This window comes from Planococcus citri, chromosome 4 (assembly GCF_950023065.1).
Source record: "Planococcus citri chromosome 4, ihPlaCitr1.1, whole genome shotgun sequence".
In the NCBI taxonomy this organism is placed as follows: domain Eukaryota; kingdom Metazoa; phylum Arthropoda; class Insecta; order Hemiptera; family Pseudococcidae; genus Planococcus; species Planococcus citri.
This window is the reverse complement of record NC_088680.1, coordinates 6,564,543-6,590,142: the sequence shown is the minus strand read 5'-3', so window position 1 is coordinate 6,590,142 and position 25,600 is coordinate 6,564,543. Positions and strand designations below refer to the sequence as shown.

Below are 25,600 nucleotides of genomic sequence, written 5' to 3'. Positions count from 1 at the left end.
TAAAGAAAAATAGGAGTAATGATGAAGTACTTACAGCAGCCAAACAGTACCAATACTTATAAACGACAAATTGATAATTATAAACCGAGTACGAGAAATAACACTTCCTTCTACACATTTTGCTTCATAATGGGTGGAGCTCTTATATGTAGGTACCTACGTGTACATAAGTACGTGATAAGTAAAACCGAAAAAAAAAAAAAAAAAAAAAAAAAAAAACTGTTCGAACAGGACGCTGATTAAGTGGACCACACGAATCACTCGTATGTTACAGATTTTTTTTTTTAGAAAATATCATTTGACAACCGGAACAGGACGCTTTTGGTTGCTGATTAGATAGGTATAATCGCGAGCTGCCTCTCATTTTTGTATCCGTTTTATGGAATACGATAACTGAAAATTAGGTTATCGGGATTTCAGCGAGTGATGCAGATCGTGATGAGTAAAGTGATCTGGAAGCGAGGGAGACCCATGGCGTAGCTAAGGGGAGGTCGAAGAGGGCCATTGCTTTCGTTGCGAGCAAAAATGGATGTTTTTTCGTTTTTTGGACCGATTTTTTCGAATAATTTTCGCTTTCTCGTAAAATCATCACACATCATGAAAGGGGTTCAGAAAATTACCTCGAACTTCGATTTTGTATGCCTGATAATAAGGTTTTGTCCCCCCCCCCTCACCTTGAGAAAATCCTAGGCCAAAAATGAGGGAAAAATCAAAATTTTACCAAATTGACCAAGAAAGCTGAAATTTAGGATATACCCTATTTTCGACATGCCAAATCGATTGAAAACTATTTCAAACCGTTTTGAGCAGTTCTGGAGCCTCCAGCAGATTTTTGAAACTCGAAATTCCCAAAAAATTTCATCAAATTGAGTTGGAAAGCCGAAATTTACTCTACAACTAATGTCTTTTGGAGCCTCCAGCAACTTTTTGAAAATTACTGGAGCCTCCAGCAAGTTTTCCAATGCTCGAAATTTCAATAAAATTTTACCAAACTGAGTTGGAAATCCAAAATTTGCTGCGCACTTCAATTTCAACACGCTATCAAGTCGGCTGTAGGTATGTTCAAGTCATTTTGGAGCCTCCAGCAACTTTTTGAAAATTCTTGGAAACTCCAGCAGGTTTTTAAAATTTGAATTTCCACAAAATTTCATCAAAAAAAGTTATGAAATTTACTGCAGGTAGATTTCAAGTCATTTCGGAGCCTCCAGCAACTTTTTGAAAATTACTGGAGCCTCCAGTAGATTTTTGAAACTTGATATTTCCACAAAATTTCATTAATAAGCATTTGGAAAGCCAAAATTCATTTTGTGAACTTATTTTAATAAATTATGAAGTCGACTGCTGGTGGATTTCAAGTCATTCTGGAGCCTCCAGTAAATTTTTAAAACTGTGAATTTTTACAAAATTTCATCAAATATTGTTGGAAAGCCGAAATTCATTCTGTAAACCAACTTCAATACGCTATGAAGTCAACTGCAGGTAGATTTCAAGTTATTTCGGAGCCTCCAGGGAATTTTTGGAAATTACTGGAGCCTCCAGTAGATTTTTGAAAATTGAAATTTCTACAAAACTTTAACAAATTGAGTTTAAAAACCGACTGCGTGCCCGTGGGTTCAATTCATTTTGGAGTCTTCAGCGATTTTTTGAAAATTCTTGAAGCCTTCAGTAAATTTTTGAAACTTGAAATTTCCTAAAATTTCATCAAACGGAGATGGAAAGCCGAAATTTACACTGCACTCCAATTTTAACACCCTCTGAAGACGACTTCAGGCGGGTTAAAGTCATTTTGGAGCCTCCAGCGACTTTTTGAAAATTACTGGAGTCTTTACCAGATTTTTGAAACCTGAAATTCCCACAACATTTCATCAAATGGAGTTATGCTTGATGGTTTCAATGATTTTGAAGCTCCTAGCTACTTTTTGGAAATTTCGATTTTCCGAAAATAAACGCCCTACAACGTTTCAAAAAGTCGCTGGAGGCTCCAAAATGACTTGAAATCCACCTGCAGTCGACTTCGCAACGAATTGAAATTAGTTTGCAGAATGAATTTCGGCTTTCCATCTCCATTTGATGAAATTTTGGAAAATTTCAAGTTTCAAAAATCTACTGGAGGCTCCAGTAATTTTCAAAAGGTCGCTGAAGGCTGTAAACCCACTTGAAATCCACCTGCAGTCGACTTCTTAGCGTATTGAAATTAGTTTTGCAGAATGAATTTCGGCTTTCCAACTCCATTTTGATAAAATTTTGTGGTCATTTCGAGTTACAAAAATCAGCTGGAGGCTCCGGAACTGCTCAAAACGATTTGAAACAGTTTCCAATCGATTTGACATGTCGAAAATGGGATATATCAAATTTCTGCTTTCTTGGTCAATTTGGTAAAATTTTTATTTTTTCCCTCATTTTTGGCCTGAATTTGATTTTCAAAAATTCACCAAAAATCGAAAAAATCACTCTAGCACTTGAAAATTTGACAAGTGATAAATTTTTGCCTAATCTTTTGATCTACCTCTGTACGGTTTGAAAAATTTCGTGCTAGTCTCATGTTGTAACGAAAAATCCAAGGGCTAGAAATGTTCCTTAGGACTACCTCTTTAAGAAAAAAGGTGTACCAGAGGATCGACAGGGGGGTGCAATAGATCCTTATGCGGGCTCCCCTCCCCTCCCAAAACTTAAATTTTTTGTCTCAATTTTCTCAACGTCTCCATAAATAAGGAGACCAACGTGAGGTTTTTCTAAAAATAGAATTACCTATTTAAAACAATTCCAGCTCAAAAATGTGAAGTTTTTTATACGAATAGATTTTTTCGATTTTTTTCTCACTGGTGGGGGCAAAAGTTCACTTTAAACTTGAAGAAAAATCAAAAAATAAGGATTTTTTTATTGTTATAAAATTCAACAATTTTTTAGGACATTGGAGTGCAGAAAAGCGAAATTTCAAAATCGATAATTCGGTTGAGATGTTGAGATGAATCGAGCCCAAAATGAAAACTGGAAAAATAATTTATTTAACGATCATCTCTTTTTCAATACATTGTGAGCGGTGTTATAACCCAATAAAATGGGCGTATGCAATAATAACGAATAATTAGATATATCTATCTTGGCATTGAGCTGGATCCATTTCTGTAAAAACGCAATCTGCTCTTCTTGACTCATATTCATCGAATCTACGCCTCTCATGTAACATATCTGAAACGGAAACAAAATTTAAAATATCAATTTTACAACGTGAAAATGTAATAAATATTTCAAAAAATAAATAAATAAAATAAAAAAATAACAAATATCTCAAGGATTCTTGCAAGTTTCAAGTTGAATTTTTTTTTATATGTGTCTGCTTGCAATTTTCGAAATCGGTGCCCCATGGAAAATTGAATCTTTCAGGGAATTCGTCTTTTACCATTTTTGAGTATCTATTCAATTTTAAAATAATCCACAAGGTCTCCCAAATTTTCAAAACAATTCTACATGAATTTTTTACTTTTGATTTCTTAAAAATTGACTTTTTTTCGAGAGCAAAATAATAAAAAAAAAATTGAAACGTCCTAAAAAACATACTTTAGATCTCAATTCGGCGGGAAGCGCTTTCGGACCACCTCTTTCAACTATTTTCCTATCCATAAGCACACCCAACTGAGCAAACCGGATTATTTTCCGAGTTGGGGACAATATCGCAGTTATACCATACGTAGAACCTAAATGCATCTGAAACCAGATACAAAATCAAACAAGTTATAGGTAGTCATATTTTAATGTACACTTTAATGAATAATGACTCTTAAAATCAGCAATTTTGCTTCGATTCATATTCACGTACTCACCAAATGCAACTTTGGTAATGTTTGCAGATAAAAAGGCCCACTTCGAGCAAACAACGAGGAAACTTTCGCTACATCTGATACTTCGGGACGAGCACCCTGATCCAGCATCGCCGTCAGCTTACGCCAGTCTTTCAAGACGTCGTCGGCGATTCGACCACTAGAACATTCCTTCAAATAACTGCGAAATGAAAAAAATTGCATCAGTGTGGCCTCTTCGTATACGAAGCTGGTGAATTGTAAGATTCGAGAGTCGACCAGGTAAATAACTTACTTTAAGACTAGTGTACGATGTTTGAGTCTATCTTTGTGATCTTCGAAAGGGAACGTTGCTCTTTGATGTTCGGTCCAGAAATGGTGAGTGACTGTTTTACGAGGTAAAAAGTATCTGCATTGGGGAGGAAAAAACAAACACAAATGATGACTATAGAATTGTATTACGAGGGGTAAGAGGAGCGATCGTCGTCTATTTTCAAATGCATGCCCCTTCAACTCTCCATATCAACTGTCAGCCCTCAATCATCGAGCTAAAATAATAAAATAATTTCAAAATCTTACACGAGCGGTATAATTAACCCATTTCCAAATGGTAACACTGCCAAAGCCCCGATCGGGAACAATTTCCTGCTGCTCAGCTTGAAATTATGGAAAAATTCCAACTCTTCTAAGCTCAAACATTGGGCACTGCCGTTGTTTGCGGAAGCTTTACCTACGATTCTGAAAGACTCTTTTACATCGTTCATAATTCCCTATCAAAAAATAAAAATAAAAAATGAAAATAAAGTTCGCAAATTCCCTCAAAAAATTGCCAAGTGTTGGAAAAATTGCAACATGGTCATTTTACCCGCAGTCCTCCGTAAACCAAACTGTACACTGCACTAATTCGTGGAAACCTTTCACGTATTTTTTCAAGTGCAGTGTCGTATATTTTCACCACTTCAGTGGAGGCTTTTTTCACCACTTCGGTGGAGGCTTTTTTCGAATAATTGCTGCCATATCTGTGACAAAATTCAAAGTAAAAAAATAACCCATTAGGCGACCAAGTCGTTGATACCAGCTTGAAAGTAATATAGGATATATTATTTATACCTCTTTCAACAAATTTAATTTCATTGTCATCTTTTTTGGTTCGAGCCGAAGAAAAAATAAAGAAAAAAATTTGAATTCAACGTAAAAAAATTTTTATTCAATTTTCAAAATCAAATTACAATCGAATAGGTAGTAAATAGATATTACAATGAAATTAAATTTGTTATATAAGAGGAATAGTACAGAAAAAAATAAAATAAAAAAATAATATCATAATATCAAATACGTAAAAAAAAAAAGGAAAAAGGAAAAATGTAAATTAGGTACGCATGTTTTTGTACAATTAAAATAATTACGAACGTTGTAATATTGTATTCTAATGCAGGCGAGCGCACTATTCACGACTAGACTATATATCAATTGTCAGCAGTATCAATATTCTCAAAAAAAAAAAAATAATAATAATAATAATAAAATAGGTAAGGCTAAAAAAAATTAAAAAATTGAAGAAAAACATTGTACGGATTAAAATGTTGCCAAAGGACATTATTTGTAATAAATCATCTTACTGATGGTAAATTAATCATACTGATAGATCATAAATTGCAAAATTTCATCATTTTGCAAATAATTACCAAATTTACTGGTAAATTACCGTATTGGTTTTACAAAATTACAGTAAAATTTCTTGCCTGTAATTCAATCGTATTTTGAGGTAATTGGGGAGGATTCATAATGAAAAGATAATCAAAAAAAATAATGCTGTTAGTTTTTGGATTCGTACTCAATTTTTTTTCTCAAAAAAAAAAAAAAAAAAACTTGAATGATTAAAAAAGGTTAAAAAAAAAACTAAAAACAAAAATAACGCATGCAAAACATTGAAAAAAAATAATACAAAATATTACAAATTGAAATTTTTTTAATTTTAAAAAAGTTGAATTGTTTTAAAACTAAGTATTTGATAAAAAAATAATTTTTTTTGGCTATTTTTTGAAAGTTAATTTTTGACAAAATCAAGCGAAATTCGCAGAAAATCAACATTTGGACAATTTTTTAAAAAAAGTAAACCTTTTTGGAATTTTTTGTGAAAAAAAGTTAATTTTTAGCTATTTTTTTAAAAAACGTAGGTTTTTTTAAAATCTATTGCAAAATACGCTAGACTTGGATAATTTTAGCAAAAAAATGACTTTTTGGGAATTATTGGAGAAAAAAAGATACTTAAAAACTCGTACTCAATTTTTTCCAAAAAATAAAAAAAGATTGAAAAAAAACTAAAAATAGAAAAAACGCGAGCAAAACATTTTTTTTTTAAAAACAGAACATTACAAATTGAAACTTTTTTTTTAAAAATTGTAGGTATAAAGTTGAATTGTTTTGAGACTGTTTGATAAAAAAGCGAGACTTTTTGGCTATTTTTGAAAGTTAATTTTTAACAAAATCAAGCAAAACCCGCAGAAAATTGACATTTGAACATTTTTTTTTTAAAAAGTGAAGCTTATTGGAATTTTCTGTAAAAAAAGTTGATTTTTAGCATTTTTTTTAAAACGTAGATTTTTTAAAATCTATGGCAAAATACGCGAGACTTTGATAATTTTAGCGAAAAAATGACTTTTTGGGAATTATTGGAGGAAAAAAATACTTAAAAACTCGTACTCAATTTTTTCCAAAAAAAAGTAATTTTTGTTAATTAAAAGAGGTTGAAAAAAAAATATAACCAAAAAGTAAGTAATTTTGGCAGCAATGTGAGAATTTTTGCAATTTCTGGCCAAAAAAAGGTCAGTTTTTGATAAAAAGTGAGACTTTGATAATTTTATCAAAAAGAAAGGCTTTTTGGCAGAAAAGCGAGATTTTTGGGCAATTCTTAGACAAAAATGAGATTTTTGAAAACGAAAATTTTTAAACATTTTTGTCAACTTTGGAGAATGGGAAATTTTCATCAAATTTTTGATAAAATAGAAAGCAACACTTTGAAGATTTTAGAAAAAGGCAGGATCTCTTGGAAAGCTATTCGTGGCAAAAAAATGATACTTTTGAAAAATGTTTGGAAAAATGTGAGACTTTTTTGGGAATTTTAAGCGACGCTTTTTACACATTTTGCTAAACATCAACAATTTTTGTCATTTTTAAAAAAACGAGAATTTTGGACAATTCCCACCCCACCCCCCCCCCCAAAAAAAAGAAAGAAAAATTAACCAAAAAGTAATTACTTAACTTTGGCAAAAATGTGAGAATTTTTCGTAATTTCTGTCAAAAAAAAATGCAGTTTTTGATAAAAAGGTGAGACTTTGATAATTTTATCAAAAAAAAGGGGTGTTGGTAATTTGAATTTATGGCAAAAAAACGAGATTTTTGAGCAATTTTTTGACAAAAGTGAGATTTTTGAAAACGAAAATTTTTAGCAATTTTACTGAAAAGCAAACACTTTTGTCAAGTTTGGAGAATGGGAAATTTTTAATAATTTTTGACAGAATAGAAAGCAACACTTTGAAGATTTTAGAAAAAGGCAATGACCTTTTGAAAGCAATTCCTGGTAAAAAAAAGTGATTTTTTGGAAAATTGTGGAACTTTTTTGGGATTCTATGGAAAAAAACTACGCTTTTCTAGACGTTTTGCTAAACAACGAAAATTTTTGTCATTTTTAAAAAACAAAAATTATGGACAATTTTTTGCAAAAAAAAAAATCCAAAAAGTAAATAATTATGGCAGCAATTTGAGAATTTTTGAAATTTCTGGTCAAAAAAAAAAACAGTTTTTGATAAAAAGGTGAGACTTTGATAATTTCATCAAAAAGAAGGGGTTTTTGGCAATTTGAATTTATTATGGAAAAAAAACGAGATTTTTGAGCAATTTTTAGACAAAAGTGAGATTTTTGAAAACGAAAATTTTTAGCCATTTTACTGAAAAGCAAACACTTTTGTCAACTTTGGAAAATGGAAAATTTTTAACAATTTTTGGTAGAATAGAAAGCAACACTTTGAAGATTTTAGAAAAAGGCAGGACCTCTTGGGAAAGCAATTCGTGGCAAAAAAATGATACTTTTGAAGAATTTTTGGAAAAATGTGAGACTTTTTTGGGAATTTTATGCAAAAAACGACGCTTTTTACACATTTTGCTAAACAACAAAAATTTTTGTAATTTTTAAAAAAACAAAAATTTTGGAGAATTTTTTACAAAAAAAAAAAAAAAAAAAAAAAAAAAAATAGAATTTTGGAGTTTTTAGGAAAAAAAGAAATTTTTTTCTCAGCAATTTCACTAGAAGATGAGATTTTTAGTCAATTTTTGCCAATTGATTTGAAAAAGGCAAGACTTCGACAATTTTAACAAAACTGAGTACTTTTTGGCAAAATTTTTGTACATTGGCAAAAAATGATACTTTTTGGCAATTTTCGTCAAAATAAGCAATACTTTTGAATTTTAGCAAGAAACGAGATTTTCTGACCGTACTTATGGGCTACATAATGATTCTTTATAATTTTACCATATTCTATGATTATTTAGGGAATTTTTTTGGGAGATTGCCAAGAAAAAAAATGAGTTTAGTTTCAATCAATTTGAAAAAATATTACTTAGTTATTGTATTACTGTAAATTCTGTTACAGAATGACAGTAATTACTTCAAAATTACTGTATGACGGTAATTATTTTTAAAACTGCGTCATTTTTTGAATTTTTAGCCAATAATTACCAATATTATAGGTAAAATAGTGAAATATTACAATATTTGTAATTTTAAAGTGTAGGTATTAAAAAAAAAATTAAAAAATAAAAAAAAATAAGGATAGTTCACAACTTTAAGGTACTCGTAATTACCATATTTTACCAAAAATCGATCATAAATTACATTGTTTGTACTTTGTTGGCAGGAAATAATAAAATTACACTTGGATTACAAGTAAGGAATGTTCTAAAAACGACGAATTGCCGCCTACGGGGAATAATGGGGGATAAAAAACACATGAAAATTTCGCTATTCATGCCAGCATTCCAGGTAAATACCATTATTACCGTAATAACGAATAAAATTCGGTAATTACTGGTAATTTAAGCATATTTACCGTCTTGTGAGGTAATTTAAAATAAAAAAAGGGTAAAAAAAATATTACCAATTATTACGAATATTTGTTAGATAACTAGTATACAGGTAAAAAAAAAAGATGTTATTTGAAACTTATCGACTTCATTCGACAATTTCGATCCGTTGAAACAATTCATCTAAAATACTTGTAAAATCTAAAAATTCCACGATAATTACAGTAAATTCTTTGTGGAAAAAAAACATATTAATAAACACAAAACGATACGATTAATCCCCGCATTTAGTAAATATCTGCGTTTTCAAACAGTAATAAAATACAACTATAAAAAAAATCGTTTAAAAATCTACACAAATTGTTAAATACATACGAACGCGAAGGGGAAGGGAGAAGAGAGGGGCTAACGAAAGTTGTTGATTACATAAAATACATATACTCATAATATAACATCACAGTTTACAACGCGTTTAGTTTCAATAATTATTTTAAAAAATTACAAGAAAGTAAGAAAAAAGAGAGACGTTTGAAAAAAAATTCAAAATGGTCGCAAACCAAATATTAACGAGTGAGAGTGATTAATCAATTACCTAGTACACTACGTGGCGATGTGAAAAAAAAATTACCATCTTTGTAAAATAGAAACGAATGTTAGCAAAAGTTTAGTAGGTAAATTATTGAGCAAAAATGAGCCCCTGTTGATTCATCAATCATCACATTACACTTCACAGATTCCTAAGTCGACGAGAAGTGAAATGGAAACGAAAAAAATAATCAATGCTCTGAGAGAAGAAAAAGATCGCTCTGGAATTAGCAAATTTCAATCTTCTTCTTCGATGGTTAAAAGAGGCAATACTTCGGCCGGATGGTGAATCACTTCGGATATTCGATTTGCGGCCCTTTGTCCCTATATGTTCGAAGCAGTGATCAAGTTAGGATAATCGAATAACTCTTTGGCGTTCTTTTTGACCGAATACGTGAAGGCGAACGAGCCACAAAATATCAGCACACCTGCGACAAAAACCAACCACTCGTAGCCTCGAGAAGGTTGCATGAACATTCGTACTTTGACCACAGTCCAAATTGATTCGGTCCATGTGGCGTATTCTCCCGAAGTCATGTTGTAATCTTTGATCACGAAAGCTGGACTGATCGCATCGGTTATGTTGAGCTCGGATTTCAAGCATATGTTCTTGCTCGGTATCCAAAAGGTGTTCTGATTAGCGCACTCTTCGAAGTTAGTCGAGTTGGTTTTGTAGCCGGAGAAATATATAAGGAATAGTTTGGTTGTTAAGACGATCCATTGAGTTTGACCGGTGATCACACCGACGTAGTAGTCGATTCCTTTGGCTTTGGTTGAAATTACGTCTTCGGGGAGGAAGCTGTTTATGCCCGTTTCTTTTACCAGGTCGCAGGAGAGTGTATCGACGTAGCAGTGAAGTAATTCATCGGCTTCTTGATTGGTTACGGTGGCTGAAGCGTTTGGAGTAGATTTAGAGATCTGTTCGTATAAGGTGGCAGCTAACGAGGTAGCGAAGTTGGCTACGAATGATTGGATACTGTCTTCAGGAGCAGTCTCGTTTTTGCCAGCGTATTTGTAGTTGATATTGTAATCGTCGTCGAATAAACCGTGATAGTAATTATTGGAGAAGTGATCGTCGTAAGAGCTCAATATTACACCGGGGAAGTCGCTCTTGGCTAGCAGGAAGTTCTGCATGGAAGATGGTGGTAGAGTTGATCTCGTGCTTGGGGTCAAAGTGGCATTTATCAGTCTTTGTTGGAACTTGGAGATGAAAGAGGAAACATTAGCATTAGCTCGATTATGGTTATATAACGTGGAGGTGTTGTATAATTGGGATAGTTCGATGTAGAGATCGATTTCATCCATCGAAATGGGATGCTCCGAGTTCGGATACAGTTTCTTTTGTAGATCGTAGACGACTCTACTGGATCCTATGTAGTCGTAAGCTTCACCGTTGAACAATATGAATACGACGTTTTGATCGTATTTACTGAAATCTTCACCTTTGGTCATATCGTAGAGTAGTTTAGCTGTGAGTACGAGTGTCGTCAACGATGTGGCTACTGATAACGAAGCTGGATTGTTCTGGTAGAAGAAGGAAGCGGCGTCTAATCGAGCAGCGACGACTACGTACGATTTACGAGCAGGTTTGAATTTAGCCAAAGGTATGATGGGTAAGTAGATGTTTTCGCTACCCATTTCATCGCAGTACTTAATCGGATTTATATTAAAAGTGCCAGCGTTACGACGTAAACATGTTCTAGAATCGACTGCACCGTACATATGGGAAGATAGTTGCAAAGCACACAACGATCTGGATGTTTGCGATTCGTCGTACGGAGCGTTACGATGGAAACAATCGTGTAATTGGGTTATGGTATCGTTATCTTTGGTGAAAAATATCGGTATATTCCATCTTTCTTGAAGTATACCGGTACCGATAGGATTCCAGGGCTTTTCGCATGTGGTTTCACGTCGAGCTAGGGCTGAATATCGATTAGGGCAAGTATCTTCGGGCGATGTGGGTTTGATTTCGGGTCGTGGCTGATTTTGAGCTAGTAAGATACCGGTTACTTTGGAAGTAGAGTTCATTTTCTGGAGATATTCGCGAGTGAACATGTCGATATTGATGACGACGATGTACGAATCCATTGGAGAAGAGTTCAGGACCCATTGTAAATCGGTAGGGTTGTTAACTACGTGGAGGACGCCGGTATTACCTTGACGAGGCGAAGTACAGCCGAAGGTGTGGGTACTGTTCATACGTAAGACGCAGGGTGATGTTTGGTCTAACGTGATGTACATTTTGCTTTGGAATTGGAACGCGGTGCAGTGGCTCGCCAATACAGAGATTAAGATTAGAGCGTACATGATTAAAGTGTACATAATAATGAGCGATATATAATGATACTAATTACGAGAATATTGTATTATACCGTATTTGAGGATACAATGTGTTACAGCAAATCTTCGTTGTGTTCTGTTGCAGGAGGCTTCGTACGAGCATGTTCGGCGAGATCGATATTAGTACAGCATTCGTCTGGATCTGGTACAATGAACGAAGAGGATTATTTGGCGAAGAATTTTCGAATTAATTTACTTTATAATGTAATTTTTACCGAAAATTTCGAAAGCTTTGTTGATAAAATCGATGATTATTAATTTTTGGAAAGGGTGAGGTGAGGAAGTCGCTGATAAGGAAACTGAGGAGTTCGAATTTTGTGAACAACTTTTTGTTCGGATTTTTTTGTGAGTTTTAGATTGGAAACATGAATTAACATTAATTAATGTGATAAAATTGTTATTTAATTATTATTAATATTAATAAATAATTTTCAGTGATCAAAATACTGGAAAAAAAAGTAAAATCGGAAATAAGAAATCAGCGACAATCAACCAAAAATCAGTTTGGGTATTTTTTTTCCTGCCAAGTTGAGGCATTTTTCTCCTGACGCTGCATGAAAATTTATCTGTAAAAAGCCAAAAAGTATAATTTTATTTTTCCAGTTTTGAAATTTTTTCATTTCTTGTCGAAGTTTTCTGCCGAAAACTGACGTTTTCTAACGATTTTAAATAATTTAATTAATTAAAATAGTTAAATTAATATTAAAAACTGTTAATGGTGGCGTAGTATGATGCCAGGAAGAGTTCCCTGTGTACCGAGTAAGTACTAGTCTATGTAAACTGATAGATTTCCAGATCAACGTATTCGAGTTTGGAGTAATATTTTCATTCGGTTTCAGCTGAAAATCCTTTGAGTATATCATGGCACGACAGCGCTTGGGTGCCGATGGTGAATTCTTCCAACGTTCTGGATTACTTTAGCGAAAGAAGCAATCCATTCTACGATCGGACGTGTAATAACGAAACGCTGAAAATGCAACGGTTGAGTCCAGATCAGCTGGTGTAAGTAACTTGTTATATCTAATAGAAAATATTTGAATTTTATTACATATTATTGTGTTACTATAATTAGGAATATGACCGGATTAGAGTATACTCTGTTGCACGTCCAGGAGCCGATATTATACGTAATTCGTAAACAACATCGAACATCTCCTACTCAAAGTGTGCCTGTAGCAGATTACTATATTATCGCCGGAACCGTATATCAAGCTCCTGATCTTATATCCGTTGTGAACTCTAGATTGGTAAACGATCATTATATGTACTTGTTTGTATTATTACGTTACTTTTCGTCTAAAATCTCATGTTGGAAAATCATTCTGTGGATAGCTCACAACTGTATCCCACTTACAATCGGCGTTCGACGATTTGTTCGGTATTACTAAATACCAGCCATCGAAAGGGTACTCGTGGGATGTAAAGACTCCACCCAATGCTCAAGGTACCGTCGTTAAAAAAGATATCAAAGAAGAACCTAGCTCTAATTTCCAACGCCAAAGAGTAGATATGCTATTGATGGAATTGACTCGTCGGTTTCCTCCTCCTGTCGTAAGACCTCCTGCTATGGAAAGTGAGTACTTGTGATGTTAAGTTTTGTAATTTTATGATATGGTGGTGTTGATTGTGTAATTTTTACAGTTGCTGAAAACAATGTGGTGGTGGAAAATCCGCCAGTACCGAAACAAGAGCCAGCTAGTACAAGTCAGAGTGGTAGGACTGAAATTAAGCAAGAATCGAGGGATGAACCTAGACCGGAACAACCTGTTACATCTCCTTCGATGAAACCTCCTCCGGAAAAGAAACCTAGACTTACGTGATCGAATACCCTAAACTTAGAAAACGTTACCTTGGCAACGTGTTTATTTAATCAATTTGTGTTTTAGTTTTAAGTTTTTTTTTTTTTTTAATTTTTGTAAAAATTTTGTAAATTAATTAATTCTGATAGTTCTAAAACTCGTTGCCGGCGTTATGGATATCGCTAGAGTTACCGAGTAAGTATTCTAGTTCTATTGATTCACTATCTAAATGTTGATCTCAATTTCTTGACAAATTAATAACAATAATTTTCACATTTCAGAATGGAAGATGATATTTTGAACCGTATCAAAGATCCCGAATATGCTGCTACTATGCAGCAAATCGAAACCAGTCATAATTCTATATCTGAATTGATCGACGAGTGCAATGAAATGGTTACAAATATCAGATTAGCCAACGATCTGCGAGAAATAAACCGAAGAAAAGAAGAGGAATCGTTGGAACGAGCTAGAACATCGTTTTTAGAAGAAGAATCTCTCAAAGCTCATCAACAATTCGATGAAATTAATTCAAAATGGGATCCTATTTCGAAATACAACGATTCTATCGATATTTACAATGCTTGTGAAACTCAAAGAGGTAAGATTATTTAGTGATTGAGATCTCGATTCAACTTCGAAAAATTGGTATTAATTGTGTCTGATATTTGATTGCAGAAAAATGCGAAGAATTGTTAAAGTGCAAGAATAACGTTATCGAGAAATTGAAGAATGATTTAACCAAAGCTGATGAAAAATTCTCCAATGATCAAACCACTCAAAGAAACGATATCAACGTTTTATCGTACAGGATCGATAAACAAATAGAAATTCTTCGAGACGCGTACAGAAAACATCTGCAACTGATCGAAGTAATTTTTTAATCCTTCGATTGCTATCTCGAATGGAATTTTTTCTAATTTTTTTATGTTTCGTAGAACTTTGTAGTCGCAGAACAAACAAGACTGATTGACGAATGTCAAGCCAAATGGGACGTATTGAATAAAAAATACGAACAAGAAGAAATACAAGATATCGAAGACCGAAATAAAATGGTGGAAGAATACGAGAAACAAATGGATCTCATGTACTCGGAGCATTTTGAGAAATACTCTGAAACCAAAGAAAATCTCGAAAAGGAATTACAAGTATGTTCATGATCAATAATGAAGGCAGATGATGGGTTTTTATTTTGTTTTAATTTATGATAATTTTTCGCAGGATTTGCAAATAAATGTGGAAGAAGTGAAAGCATCTTGTGCCCTGGATGAGAAAAAACTGGAATATAATTACCTCGTATTAACCAAAAGACAAAAGGAATTGGTGCAGATAAAATCCGATCAAAAACAGAAAATCAACAGGTTAGTAAAGTTTACAGCTGGGTAATTTTATATCGTGCTGTTGTATTAAAATCATGTATAATTTTTTATTCAGATTACGTGATAAAGAAATGAAACTTCGTGCTAAAATTGAAGAATGTGAGAAAAATCACGAAATACAATCGAAAAAGCTGACCAAAGAAATAACTGAACTGGAAGCAGATTTTGAACGAAATTCGGACAAGATGAGGCGTCTCGGTGATGTAAACGAGCACACGTTTAAAAAAATTTGGCAGCTGAATGTCAAGAGAGCGATGACACTTGTTAAAAAGGTATTTATTATATTATATTTATACATCATTTGATATTGAATTCGAAGAATTTTGAATTTAAATGTGTGAAATTATCTTTCAGATAGTTCAAATTGATAGAAAAATACACGAAGAAGTTCTGCAGATTGAATGGAAAGCGCCGGAATTTAAATTAATGCACTTGAACGATCTTCCATCGATTCAGTTAGCTTTACAAAACTCCAAAGAATCAGATCCACGTGAGATATATTTAAAATAATTGAGTTATTTACGTTTAGAGGTGGTCAAAATCATCCACACGATTGATTTAACGAGTTTTTTTAATTAATTATTTAAATTTTGGATCTTATTTCACAGATACCGAATCGAAGCAATCTTCGGATAAGTTAATCTTACCTGAAATTCCATCGGCGGATGCTCAATTAACCAAATTCATCTTGCAAGAGATCGTTAAAAATGTGGAATTCTTGAACTGTCAAGTCAACGAACTTACCGAAAACTTACCTCAAAGTCAGCAAAGTATCGTAAACTACGATTACGTTTTAAAAGTACGTAAATCTGGTAATAATATAATTGAAATATTGCTTGATATAGGATTTTAATTGTGTTTGGTATTTTTCAGGCTTTGAAAATCCACGATCAAGCTCGAATGGAGTTACTGAAAAAACGTCTGATCCCATTAATGGAATGTTTAACGTGCAAAAAAGCTCAAAAAGATAAAAGTATATCGGTTAAATATCAAGAAACATTACTCAAACAAGGAAGAACCGGTTCAGGGCATAAGACTAGGCAGAAATGTACTTCGCGAAGACCTTCATCGGCTCCTCTGTCTTCGAGTAAGTTGAATTTTGATTTAAAAATCATCTCACGAATGATTCTTCGAACAGTTTTAAATGATGTTTCTTATTTTTTTTATCGATTTGCAGGTGTTACCAAATTATTCGACAATCATTTGCATAAAATCGTGTGCAGAAATCCTGATCACATCAGACGCATTGATCAATTATCTTTAATAAACGCCATTTCGGATTTTGTGGTCGAAGTTCAAAAGCAAGATAAAGAGTGAGTTTTATTTTTCGATGATTTTTATTTTTATTTTTTACTGTGTCACACTCCGATTTGAACGGAACCGTGATTTTTAAAAAGAGCATAGTCTAAATCCCCCAAAACCAAATTTTCAGCTGCCCAAGTTCATTTTTCGATTTTTGGCGAATTTTTGAAAATTCAAAATTGACTGTTTTTGACGATTTATGCTTTTTTAAAAAAAAGTACGTACTTGATCAGTATAAATGGTCAAAACAAGTCCCAAAACTAATATTAATTGCCCAAATCCAAATTTCACCATTTCCAGCCATTCTGGAGCCTCCAGCGCGATTTTTCAATTTCTCCAGAATTTTGAATTTGCTCCAGAAGGCGTGAATATGCAATTGGGCAGCTAAAAATCGAGTTGTATATTACACTCGACCTGTTTAACGAGTTTATCCAAATTTGAGCCAATTTTGAGAGTGACATCTCAAAAGTGGATTTTTGACCAGCTTTTTTCAAAATTAAAAAATCCAAAAAATCAAAAGTTCCCCGTTTGTGTGGAAAATTTTGAAATTCATGCGAATCGCTGTATTTTGTCCAAAACCAACCTCCGGAGTGCAAATTCTACCATTTCCAGTCGTTTTGGAGCGAGAGTGACACCTCAAAAAACCACTCTTGAGGCGTCACTCTCAAAATCGGCTCAAATGTGGATAAACTCGTTAAACAGGTCGAGTATAATACACAACCCGATTTTTAGCTGCCCAACTGCATATTCACGCCTTCTGCAGCAAATTCAAAATTCAGGAGAAATTGAAAAATCGCGCTAGAGGCTCTAGAATTGCTGGAAATTGTGAAATTTGGATTTGGGTAATTAATATTAGTTTTGGGACTTATTTTGACCATTTTTATTGATCAAGTACGTACTTTTTAAAAAAAAGCATAAATCGCCAAAAAAAAGCCAATTTTGAATTTTCAAAAATTCGTCAAAATATCGAAAATTGAACTTGGGAAGCTGAAAATTTGGTTTTGGGGGTTTTAGACTATGCTCTCTCCAAAAATCGCAGTACCGTTCAAATCGGAGTATGACACCTCAAGAGGTTCCCTTGTAAGAACAGAGTACATATTTTATTTGTGAAAATATTATTACAGGGAAAAGAAATGCACTAGTCTGGATAAACTTCAAGTATCTCGTATTCTAACCGAAGCCGATATGCAGCTTTATTGGGAAAAGTTCAACAGCAGTATCTTCAAAGAGAAAGAATTCACGTGGGGTGTTACGCAGAAATGCATGCAAGAGTATTTGGATCTCGTTAGAGGTGAGTAACTTGAAAATTTGTAATTTTATTAAATTCATTTTTGTGTTTCTGATTGAACGTTTGTGATTTTTAATTCGTTATTCGTCGTTGTTTTTAGTTCATAGTTCCTTGAGTAAAGAAGTTCAAGGTTTGGAACAGCAGAATGGAGAATTGAAACAATTATTGAGCGATTTTCATACCAAGAAGAAATAGTCGGTGAGTGGTGCATAATTTTATTTGATATTAGATGTATTTTTTTAAAAATTATGTCTGCATGTTGAATCTTTGTGGAGTTGTTTTGTTAATTGAGAGGTTTAATTGGGGCTAATTTTGAAAACTGTGTAAGCCAATTGGAGAAAATTATATTACTGTTGAGGACTTTTTTTGCTGGTTGCTGGAATTCCGTGAATTTTATCAGCTTTTGGTCATCTTCGATTGTTCTGTATCAATTTCTGAGCTGATTTCTCTTTTTTTAGTGGTACCTCGAGTATTTCATTTCGATAATCTTTTATCAATTTTTCGTTGTTTTCAATATTTTCTTGTCATTACGAATTATTTTGTTAGCGATTTCGCTCAAATTTCGTGATACTCGTATTACCTGAGTTGTTCATTTTTAAAATTGCCAAGTCCCGTTCTTCCTAAAAATTGTTGCTTTCTTGCAAAAAATCCTATTTCTTGTAAAAAAAATTACTCAAAAGTCTCGCTTTTTTGCCCAGAAATGAAAAAAAGGCCCGCTTTTCAATCGAAAAATTGAAAAAGTCTCCCATTTTTTATAAAAATTGCGCCAAAGTATCATTTTTTTGCCAAATAATTGCCAAGAAGTTCTGCTTTTTGCTAAAAAGTGTCAAAAATTCTCATCCCGATTCCGTACAAATACCAAAGTTTGTCCAAAATTTTGGTTTTTTGCCTCAGAATTCTAGTTTTTTTGCCATTGAAAAGACTCGCTTTTTTCAACCCAAAAATTATTTTGAAAATTTTCGTTTTTCAACAAAATTGCTGAAAATTATCTTGTTTTTTGCAAAGAATTTCAAGTCCACTGTTTTCAAAAATTGTCCAAACTCCAAATCTCGCTTTTTGTAAAAAAAATTTCCAAACAGCTCGTCTTTTTATCAAAATTGTCAAAATCTCACTCTATTTTGGCAAAAATTGTTTTTTTTTGCGATAAATTGTAAAAATTCTAACTTTGTTTTTAAAAATTGTAAAAAAAAAATGTTGTTTTTTCATCAAAAAGTTTTAAAATAGTTCATTTTTGAAAACATTTCGAATTGTGATGTTTTGCTCACGTTTTTGGTTACTTATCTGGTTTCTTTTGCAAAATTTTTCTCTGATACTTATTTGATGTCATTTTTACAAGTTTCAATAATAATTCATTCAGCTTTTGGCAAGTTTTGCTAAATTTTAATCAGTTGTTTGAAAATTCTTGAATTTTAATTTGTTTTTTTTTTCAATTTTTTTTTCGTTCTTAACATTTTTTTTCCTATTTTAGCTTTCTTTGAACTGAATTTCGCGATGTCACATCTTTTTTTCTATAATTTCCGTTTTATTTTGTATTATTTTTGAAAAATTTGAGTTTTGTTTAGTTCAAACATCGGTTACTTTTTAAGTAACCAAGTCACTTTTTCAGTTTTGATGATTTTTCTTTTTAAATGTACTTAGGGATTTTCTGATTTCGACAGATATTATTTTTGAATTTCTCGATGGTTTTTAACAGATTTTCTCCTATTTTGATTGATTTTTACGTCTTGAATTTCGGAGGTGGTTTTTTTCCAACATAATTTTTCCATGATTTTGCTCTGAATTTCGATGATTTTTTTTCGCCTGAATTTTGTCGAATTTTATCACCTTGAATTCTCGTGATTTTTTCATAAAAATTTTCCCTCGAGCTTGTGTGATTTTATTGCTCAAATAGTTGGGATTTCTCCTTATTTTGGTTCACTGTTTTTTTTTTTTTTTGAATTTTGTGGATTTTTTTCTTTGCCGATCTGGTGAGTTCTGTTTTGAATTTTTGTAGATTTTTCCTTATTCTGTCGTGTACGATTTTTTCGAATTTTCGCGAGTTCTCTTTTTTCAACTTTTCGATGATTTTACTGGGATTTCCATTTTTTTTCTCTTTTCAAATTTTGGCGACGTTTCTCCAGTTTTTCACGATTCTATAATTTTGTTCTAAATTGTGATCATTTTTTTGCCTAAATTTTGACTGCATTTTTTCATTTTAACAGTTTTTTTTTGAGTTTCATGCTTTAAAAAAACAAGTGATTTTTTTGCTCTCATTTATGTGGGATTGTGATTTTTTTTCGAGAAGGAAGGGAAGCTTCTTCAAGATTAATTGATGACTGTTTTTTTAAGTGGTGGATTTTCTGCATCTTGATATCTTTCATTCGTTGATTCCTCTCTCTCTTTTCCTCTTCCCTTCCAGTAATGAGGGAAGGTCCTCCGGATTTCCTTTCTCTTCGAACAATCTTTTTTTCAAGTTCGAATTACTTTACTTCAGTTTCGCTTAAAAAAATTTTCAACTTTTTTTTGATTCATTTCTGAAATTAGATCTAGGTACTTAATTTTAATTTTTGTGAGTTTTCTGTTCTGAATTCCCAATGATTTTTGCTGAACTGAATTTTCGAGAATTTTCCATTTTCATAATTTCCATAATTTTGTTTTGAATTTTATTGATTTGTTTTTCTACCTAAATTTTTGTTCTTAATTTCAGCGAACCCTTTATTCTTGAATTTTCGAGATTTTTAATAAAATTTTCTCCTAACTTAGTTCCAAATTTTAGTAATTTTTTCCTCTTAAATTTTTGTGGAATTGCCCTGTTTACTGCAGATTTTTTCAAGTTTTTGAAAGTTTTTTTGAACTTTGAGACTTAGTGATTTTATTTATAATTTTTTCAAGTTTTATTCTTTTGAATTCTCATAGATTTCATTTTCCAATTTTTTGACGATTTTTCTTGAATTTTTGTGTTTTCTTTTGTGTCTAAATTTCTGTGAAGTTTTCGCAATTTTATCCTTAAATTTTGTGAAATTTTTTTTCAATTCTTGCCATATTATTTCTTAAATTTTCATCAACATTTTAGTTTAATCTAGACCGCTACTCATATGTAAAATAACTCCACTGGTTTTGTCGCCAACTCTGAGTAATAAACAAACACAACAGCACATGCATAACTCAACTACTATCAGCAATATACACATTGTACACACACACACTTACATCATCAGTTGTTGACGCATGCGCTGTTGTTGCGTTTGTTTATTACTCAGAGTTGGTGAGAAAACCAGTGGAGTTATTTTGCATATGAGTAGCGGTCTAGGTTAACCTAAATGTCCATGTAAATTTCAGTGCTTTTTCCTTAATTTTTTTGGTGGAGTTTTTCTACTTCTAATCAAATTTTTATTCTGGAATCCTCGTGGTTTTTTTTTCAACTTCACAAATTTTGACAAAACTCTTTGTTTTTTGGTTCATTTTGAATTTCACCTGATTTTTTTTCTTAGGAACTTATGATTTTGATTCAGATCTTGATCTTTGCTCTGCTTCCTGATCCTGTTTTGGTCATTTTTTCTCAATTTCAATAATTTTGTCATTTTTTCAATTTTTTTTGTTTTTTGTGAATTGTGAATTGTGAATTGTGTCAGTTTTTGACCGTTTTGATGGAGAATTTGGTGAAAGGATGTATCCACAGGCATCGCAAGTGGTCATTTTAATAATGACTTGGTCATTTTTTTCAATCTTGGTCATTAAAAGTCATTTTTTTCGAGAAAGTCATTTTTAGGTCCTTATTTTCATGGTTTTCCCTCGTCTTTAAATTTTTTTTTAATTTTACACAAAAAAAAGAAAAATGTATACAGTTATTCCAAATATTTCATCATTTTTTTCTATTTTTATACTTTAATGGAAATTGATGTTACTATTAGTTGTTAGTTTCACGAAAATATTCCAAATAAAAATACAGTAAAAGCTCGTTATAACGCTTTCGGTTATAACGCTGATTTTCTCTGGTCCCTAGACAACCCCATTTAAACCAATGTAAAATTATTTGCGATATAATGCTCATGAGCGATTATAAATCACGTTTTAACGCTCTAAAATTTAAGAAAAATCACATTTTTAAAATGATTTTGACAACATAAAACCAATTTTTTGTGACAAAAAAGCTTACTTTCATGTAAAAAATTCTCACTTTCTGAAAATTTCGGCCGCAAGAACAGTTTTTTTGTGCAATTTTTACAGTTTTGATTTTAGAAACAGTAAAAAAAACTTATATGGCAAAATTTTGCAACAGTTGCAGTTATATAAACAAGTAAAATTACTTTCGATTTTGGCCAGAGAAAGTAAGATTTTTCAATAATAACCTTATCAAACTTTAATAGAAGCTTGATTACAATTCTTACAAAAAAGGCAGTTAAGTACCTATCTAGAATTTTTACAAAAGAGTAGAGTTCTAAATTTTTTGTCATAATCTTGAGAAAAAAACTGAAAAGTGAAATTTTTCAAAACTTTGGTAAGCTATATTGATTACTTTTTAGTTTTTTGGAAAATTTTGAACAAGAATGCAAGGCTTTCTGAAAATTTTGACCACAGAAAACAATTTTGTAAAACTGACATTACTATTCATTTATTATTTATAGCAGACCTCAAAATCAAAGTAAAATTTCAGATTTTTTTCATTTTCAATTGGAACAGTTGTTCAAATTCAAAATGAAGTTCACGTTTTCACTTCTTTTATTACGCTCTTTTTGCTTTGAAACGAGAATTCGCGGTATTACACTCATCAGCGTTAAAACGAGACTTTTGCTTATAACGCATTTTGGCTTATAACGCTCTTTTTTTTTGATCAATTGAAGAGCGTTATAACGAGCTTATACTGTAATTTCAAAGCTTTTTTGCCGCGTACATTTTTAGCTTGAAATGTTATCAGTTCATAGCCAATAAAATGAATTGTATTGGTTGATATAGGGTCTAAACATCTAGAAATCGAAAATATTAAGGTCATTTTTTAGTCATTTTTTTGGTGAAAAAAGGTCATTAAAGTCATTATTTTTTTTCAAAATTCAATTGCGATGCCTGTATCCATAAATGGAATGGGCCAATTACATTCAACATGATCTGTGGTGGGGTAAACTCACACTCACTGTTAGGTACTTGCAGTGATTTCAATTAAGCATTTGTCTAATGGAGCTCAGTTAGCATTTTGCTCTTGAGAAATTAACATCTTTCCTAAAGTGATGTGTGTTGTGTGTTCGCTTCTCATAGTTCAGTTTGTGTTTTGCACTCTTGGAGTGAATATCCCTTTACTTACCTCATTGTTTTTATGTACTTTCTTTTAGAGGTAACACAGTAGTAACCCAAAGTGATTTGTGTTGTATACTTGCTTCTCATATCTCAGTTTGTGTTTTGCACTCTGGGAGTGAACATATCTTAAATTACCAGAATCTATTTATAAATTCTTCAGAGGTGACATGGCAGTAACCAAAAGTGATGTGAGCAGTGTGCTTGCCTTAAGGAGCTCAGTTAGTGTTTGGTGTTTGAGGAGTAAACATCTCATTTTTCACCTGTTTTTGTTTTTAAATTTTTGTGAGATGTAATGTACTTATCTTGGACTGTGTGTTTCATTTTGCAGTGAATTGTCTCTTTGTGCACAAGTGTTCACAGATCAGTGTTTGATGCTGTATTGATGGAGTATTTTTGGTAAGTGTTTGTATCTTTTATTAATTCAATTATGCTATATTAATCAAGTTGAGTACTCATGATAAAACGGACTTTCTGTAGTTCATAGTGTTTTTTGAAGGAAAGATTTTTCATTTCCAAGGTATTTATACCATTTTTTACATTGTTTTAAACATGTCTCTTTTTTGGTTTTTGGATATTTCATTAGATGTTCTATTTTCAAAGGTTTTTAATTAAAGGATAGTCAAATGCATGGGCTGGCTCAAAATCTGGAAACAAGTCTGTACACAATGCTATACTGGGTCGAGTGACTTGTGTGATTACTATACATTTGTGTCAGTTCAGGCTAGGTTTATTTGGCGCCCAACATGAATGTAGTGATCCCACTAGTCACTCGCAGTGTAGTGTTATGTGTGGGCTCCTTATGGGATTTCAATCTGGCCTGTGCAGACCACTATTGAAGAGTACTTTCATTAGTTCTTTGCTATAAATTCTTTGGTTTTTTCACAATTCTATATTCATGTACATTGAATAGCATCAACTTTTTTGTTTCTTTCATACACCATGTCCTTGAATCTATTATTCTCTGTGACATTTTCAGTTGACCAAAAAAAATTCAAAATTTTTAAAAATCATTCTTCACATGTTCTGTTTATAATTTGTTTTGCCCACTTTGACATATACTGTAAGTGTTTGATATAATATAATGCGCAATGCACTTAATACATATTCTTTTTAATTTTTTGATTTCTTTTTCTGAATTTGCAGTTTTTTCATTTTTGCGGGTTTTTAAATGTTATTGTTTTGTGATGTTTGTTGGTGAAATTATGTTTTATTGCTATTTGCAATTGTTGATGCTTTTTCCTTTAAAAATCTTTGTTTTAATTACTTTCTGCCATTTTTAATATTTTTTCATATGTTTTTTTATCAGTTTTTGTGTACGTTTTTCCCCCATTTTTGACAATTTCAATTTTTAATCATTTTTATTTAATTTATTGCAGTTTTTTATTTCTTAATTTTCATTAATTTTATACTAGTTCAGTTTTTTGATCTTTTTTTATGTTTATTCCTGGTTTTCCTGAAGTTTTTTTCTTCTTTTTTCCATTTGGCCATATTCTTGATGTTTTGTTGTTCATTTGCAAGTATTTTTTCAATGCTTTGCAGTTAGCACACTTGAGTTTCTTTCAACTGTTTTTCACCTTACTGTGCATCACCTAGTTGTTTCTGTCTTGACTTTATAATCATCTGTATTGACATTGAGATTTTTTAAATTTTCGATCATTTCATAAAAGAATTATCTATTTGTTTTTCCAACTCTTGACATTTGAGTATGGTGTTGTCAGCTTTGTAAGATATTTTAAAAATTTGATTTCTTTTTATTCAAGTTTTGTCCCAATTTTAGTCAAGTTTTCTCAGTTTTTGTTAAGTTTTTTTCACTTCATAACAGTTTTCCCATCTCTAGAACATTTGGACATGTTCTAATGAAATATGATGCGCACATTCGAAATAAAAGATGTATTTACACGAATACATAATATAGAAAATATATACATTTATTCGAACAAAATAAAATCGCCATAATACGATCAAAAAACGCAAAACGGTAATAATACTCGAATAGAAACGCGGACATTCGAATAGAAAAATCTAAAAAGTCACGATTGATGTTTGTTGACTTTACACATACATTGTATCGTGATAATAAGAAGAATTACGCGTATTTACGACGAAATAAATAAATACAAATAATGACTCGAATTTTACATTATTTTCAACATGTTCAACTATTTTTCAAAATAAGCATAGGCCATTATTTGCTTATGCACTGTAAAAAAAAAAGACTGATGGATTTGTTGAAAAAAAATCAATAAGAGCAGGGAAATGGGAGGAAGCAGCGCAGGGTGAATCTCAATTCATATTTACAGCAAACCGAATAGGCAACTCATTTCACATCTCCTTTCAAATTTTTGTGGTATGTTCACGGAGTTGATGTTTCCAATTTTTATGGTGTGACATGGGTTTTCTGTGTTTAATATTGAAATTTTCAAAAATATAATAGAATAAAACAGTTGTTAGGGTGGGTGTTTGACTTTTCTCCCACCTCGGGTATGTAAATGTGGTGGGAGAAACTTCTAATTTCTCGGTGAGTTCACAGAAGTCAGTTGGGTTTTGACTGTGATGAAGTGGGGATGTTTGGGCAGGCACAAGTTGATCCATAAATGGAAACATGTGGATTAGTGAATTGTGAATTTTTATGACTGGCACAATGGTACATTTCGTGTAGTGATTTTCGCGTGTTTTTTAATTGGAATTTTAAAACCAAACTGTGATTTAGTTCATTATTGTGATCGCAATTTCTACGATTTACGAATTGTTTTGGTGTTT

General features: G+C 32.1%; 4 protein-coding genes across 4 annotated transcripts; 2 read left to right on the top strand and 2 right to left on the bottom strand.

The window, feature by feature from the left end:
- Positions 1 to 2,982: 2,982 nt before the first annotated feature.
- On the bottom strand, positions 2,983 to 12,160 carry LOC135845787 (LETM1 domain-containing protein 1-like). The gene is made up of 8 exons (XM_065364613.1): positions 12,020 to 12,160; positions 11,837 to 11,946; positions 4,663 to 4,816; positions 4,377 to 4,567; positions 4,093 to 4,206; positions 3,822 to 3,999; positions 3,559 to 3,705; positions 2,983 to 3,189 (listed from the first exon to the last, which is right to left on the bottom strand). The coding sequence occupies exons 2-8, from the start codon at positions 11,905 to 11,907 to the stop codon at positions 3,013 to 3,015; spliced, it is 1,032 nt and encodes a 343-aa protein (XP_065220685.1). The 5' UTR covers positions 11,908 to 11,946; positions 12,020 to 12,160; the 3' UTR covers positions 2,983 to 3,012.
- Positions 9,125 to 11,830, bottom strand: LOC135845786 (nicastrin-like). The gene has a single exon (XM_065364612.1). It carries the CDS (start codon positions 11,784 to 11,786, stop codon positions 9,786 to 9,788), a length of 2,001 nt encoding a protein of 666 aa, XP_065220684.1. The 5' UTR covers positions 11,787 to 11,830; the 3' UTR covers positions 9,125 to 9,785.
- Positions 12,161 to 12,405: 245 nt separating the features above from the next.
- On the top strand, positions 12,406 to 13,794 carry LOC135845788 (mediator of RNA polymerase II transcription subunit 6-like). The gene is made up of 5 exons (XM_065364614.1): positions 12,406 to 12,563; positions 12,644 to 12,806; positions 12,877 to 13,051; positions 13,137 to 13,377; positions 13,446 to 13,794. The coding sequence occupies exons 1-5, from the start codon at positions 12,533 to 12,535 to the stop codon at positions 13,622 to 13,624; spliced, it is 789 nt and encodes a 262-aa protein (XP_065220686.1). The 5' UTR covers positions 12,406 to 12,532; the 3' UTR covers positions 13,625 to 13,794.
- Positions 13,661 to 24,973, top strand: LOC135845785 (dynein regulatory complex protein 1). Its single transcript, XM_065364611.1, has 13 exons — positions 13,661 to 13,798; positions 13,885 to 14,204; positions 14,282 to 14,475; positions 14,542 to 14,751; positions 14,825 to 14,964; positions 15,038 to 15,254; positions 15,337 to 15,472; positions 15,591 to 15,781; positions 15,856 to 16,069; positions 16,160 to 16,295; positions 17,409 to 17,575; positions 17,673 to 17,770; positions 23,169 to 24,973. Exons 1-12 carry the CDS (start codon positions 13,776 to 13,778, stop codon positions 17,765 to 17,767), a joined length of 2,043 nt encoding a protein of 680 aa, XP_065220683.1. The 5' UTR covers positions 13,661 to 13,775; the 3' UTR covers positions 17,768 to 17,770; positions 23,169 to 24,973.
- Positions 24,974 to 25,600: the final 627 nt, after the last annotated feature.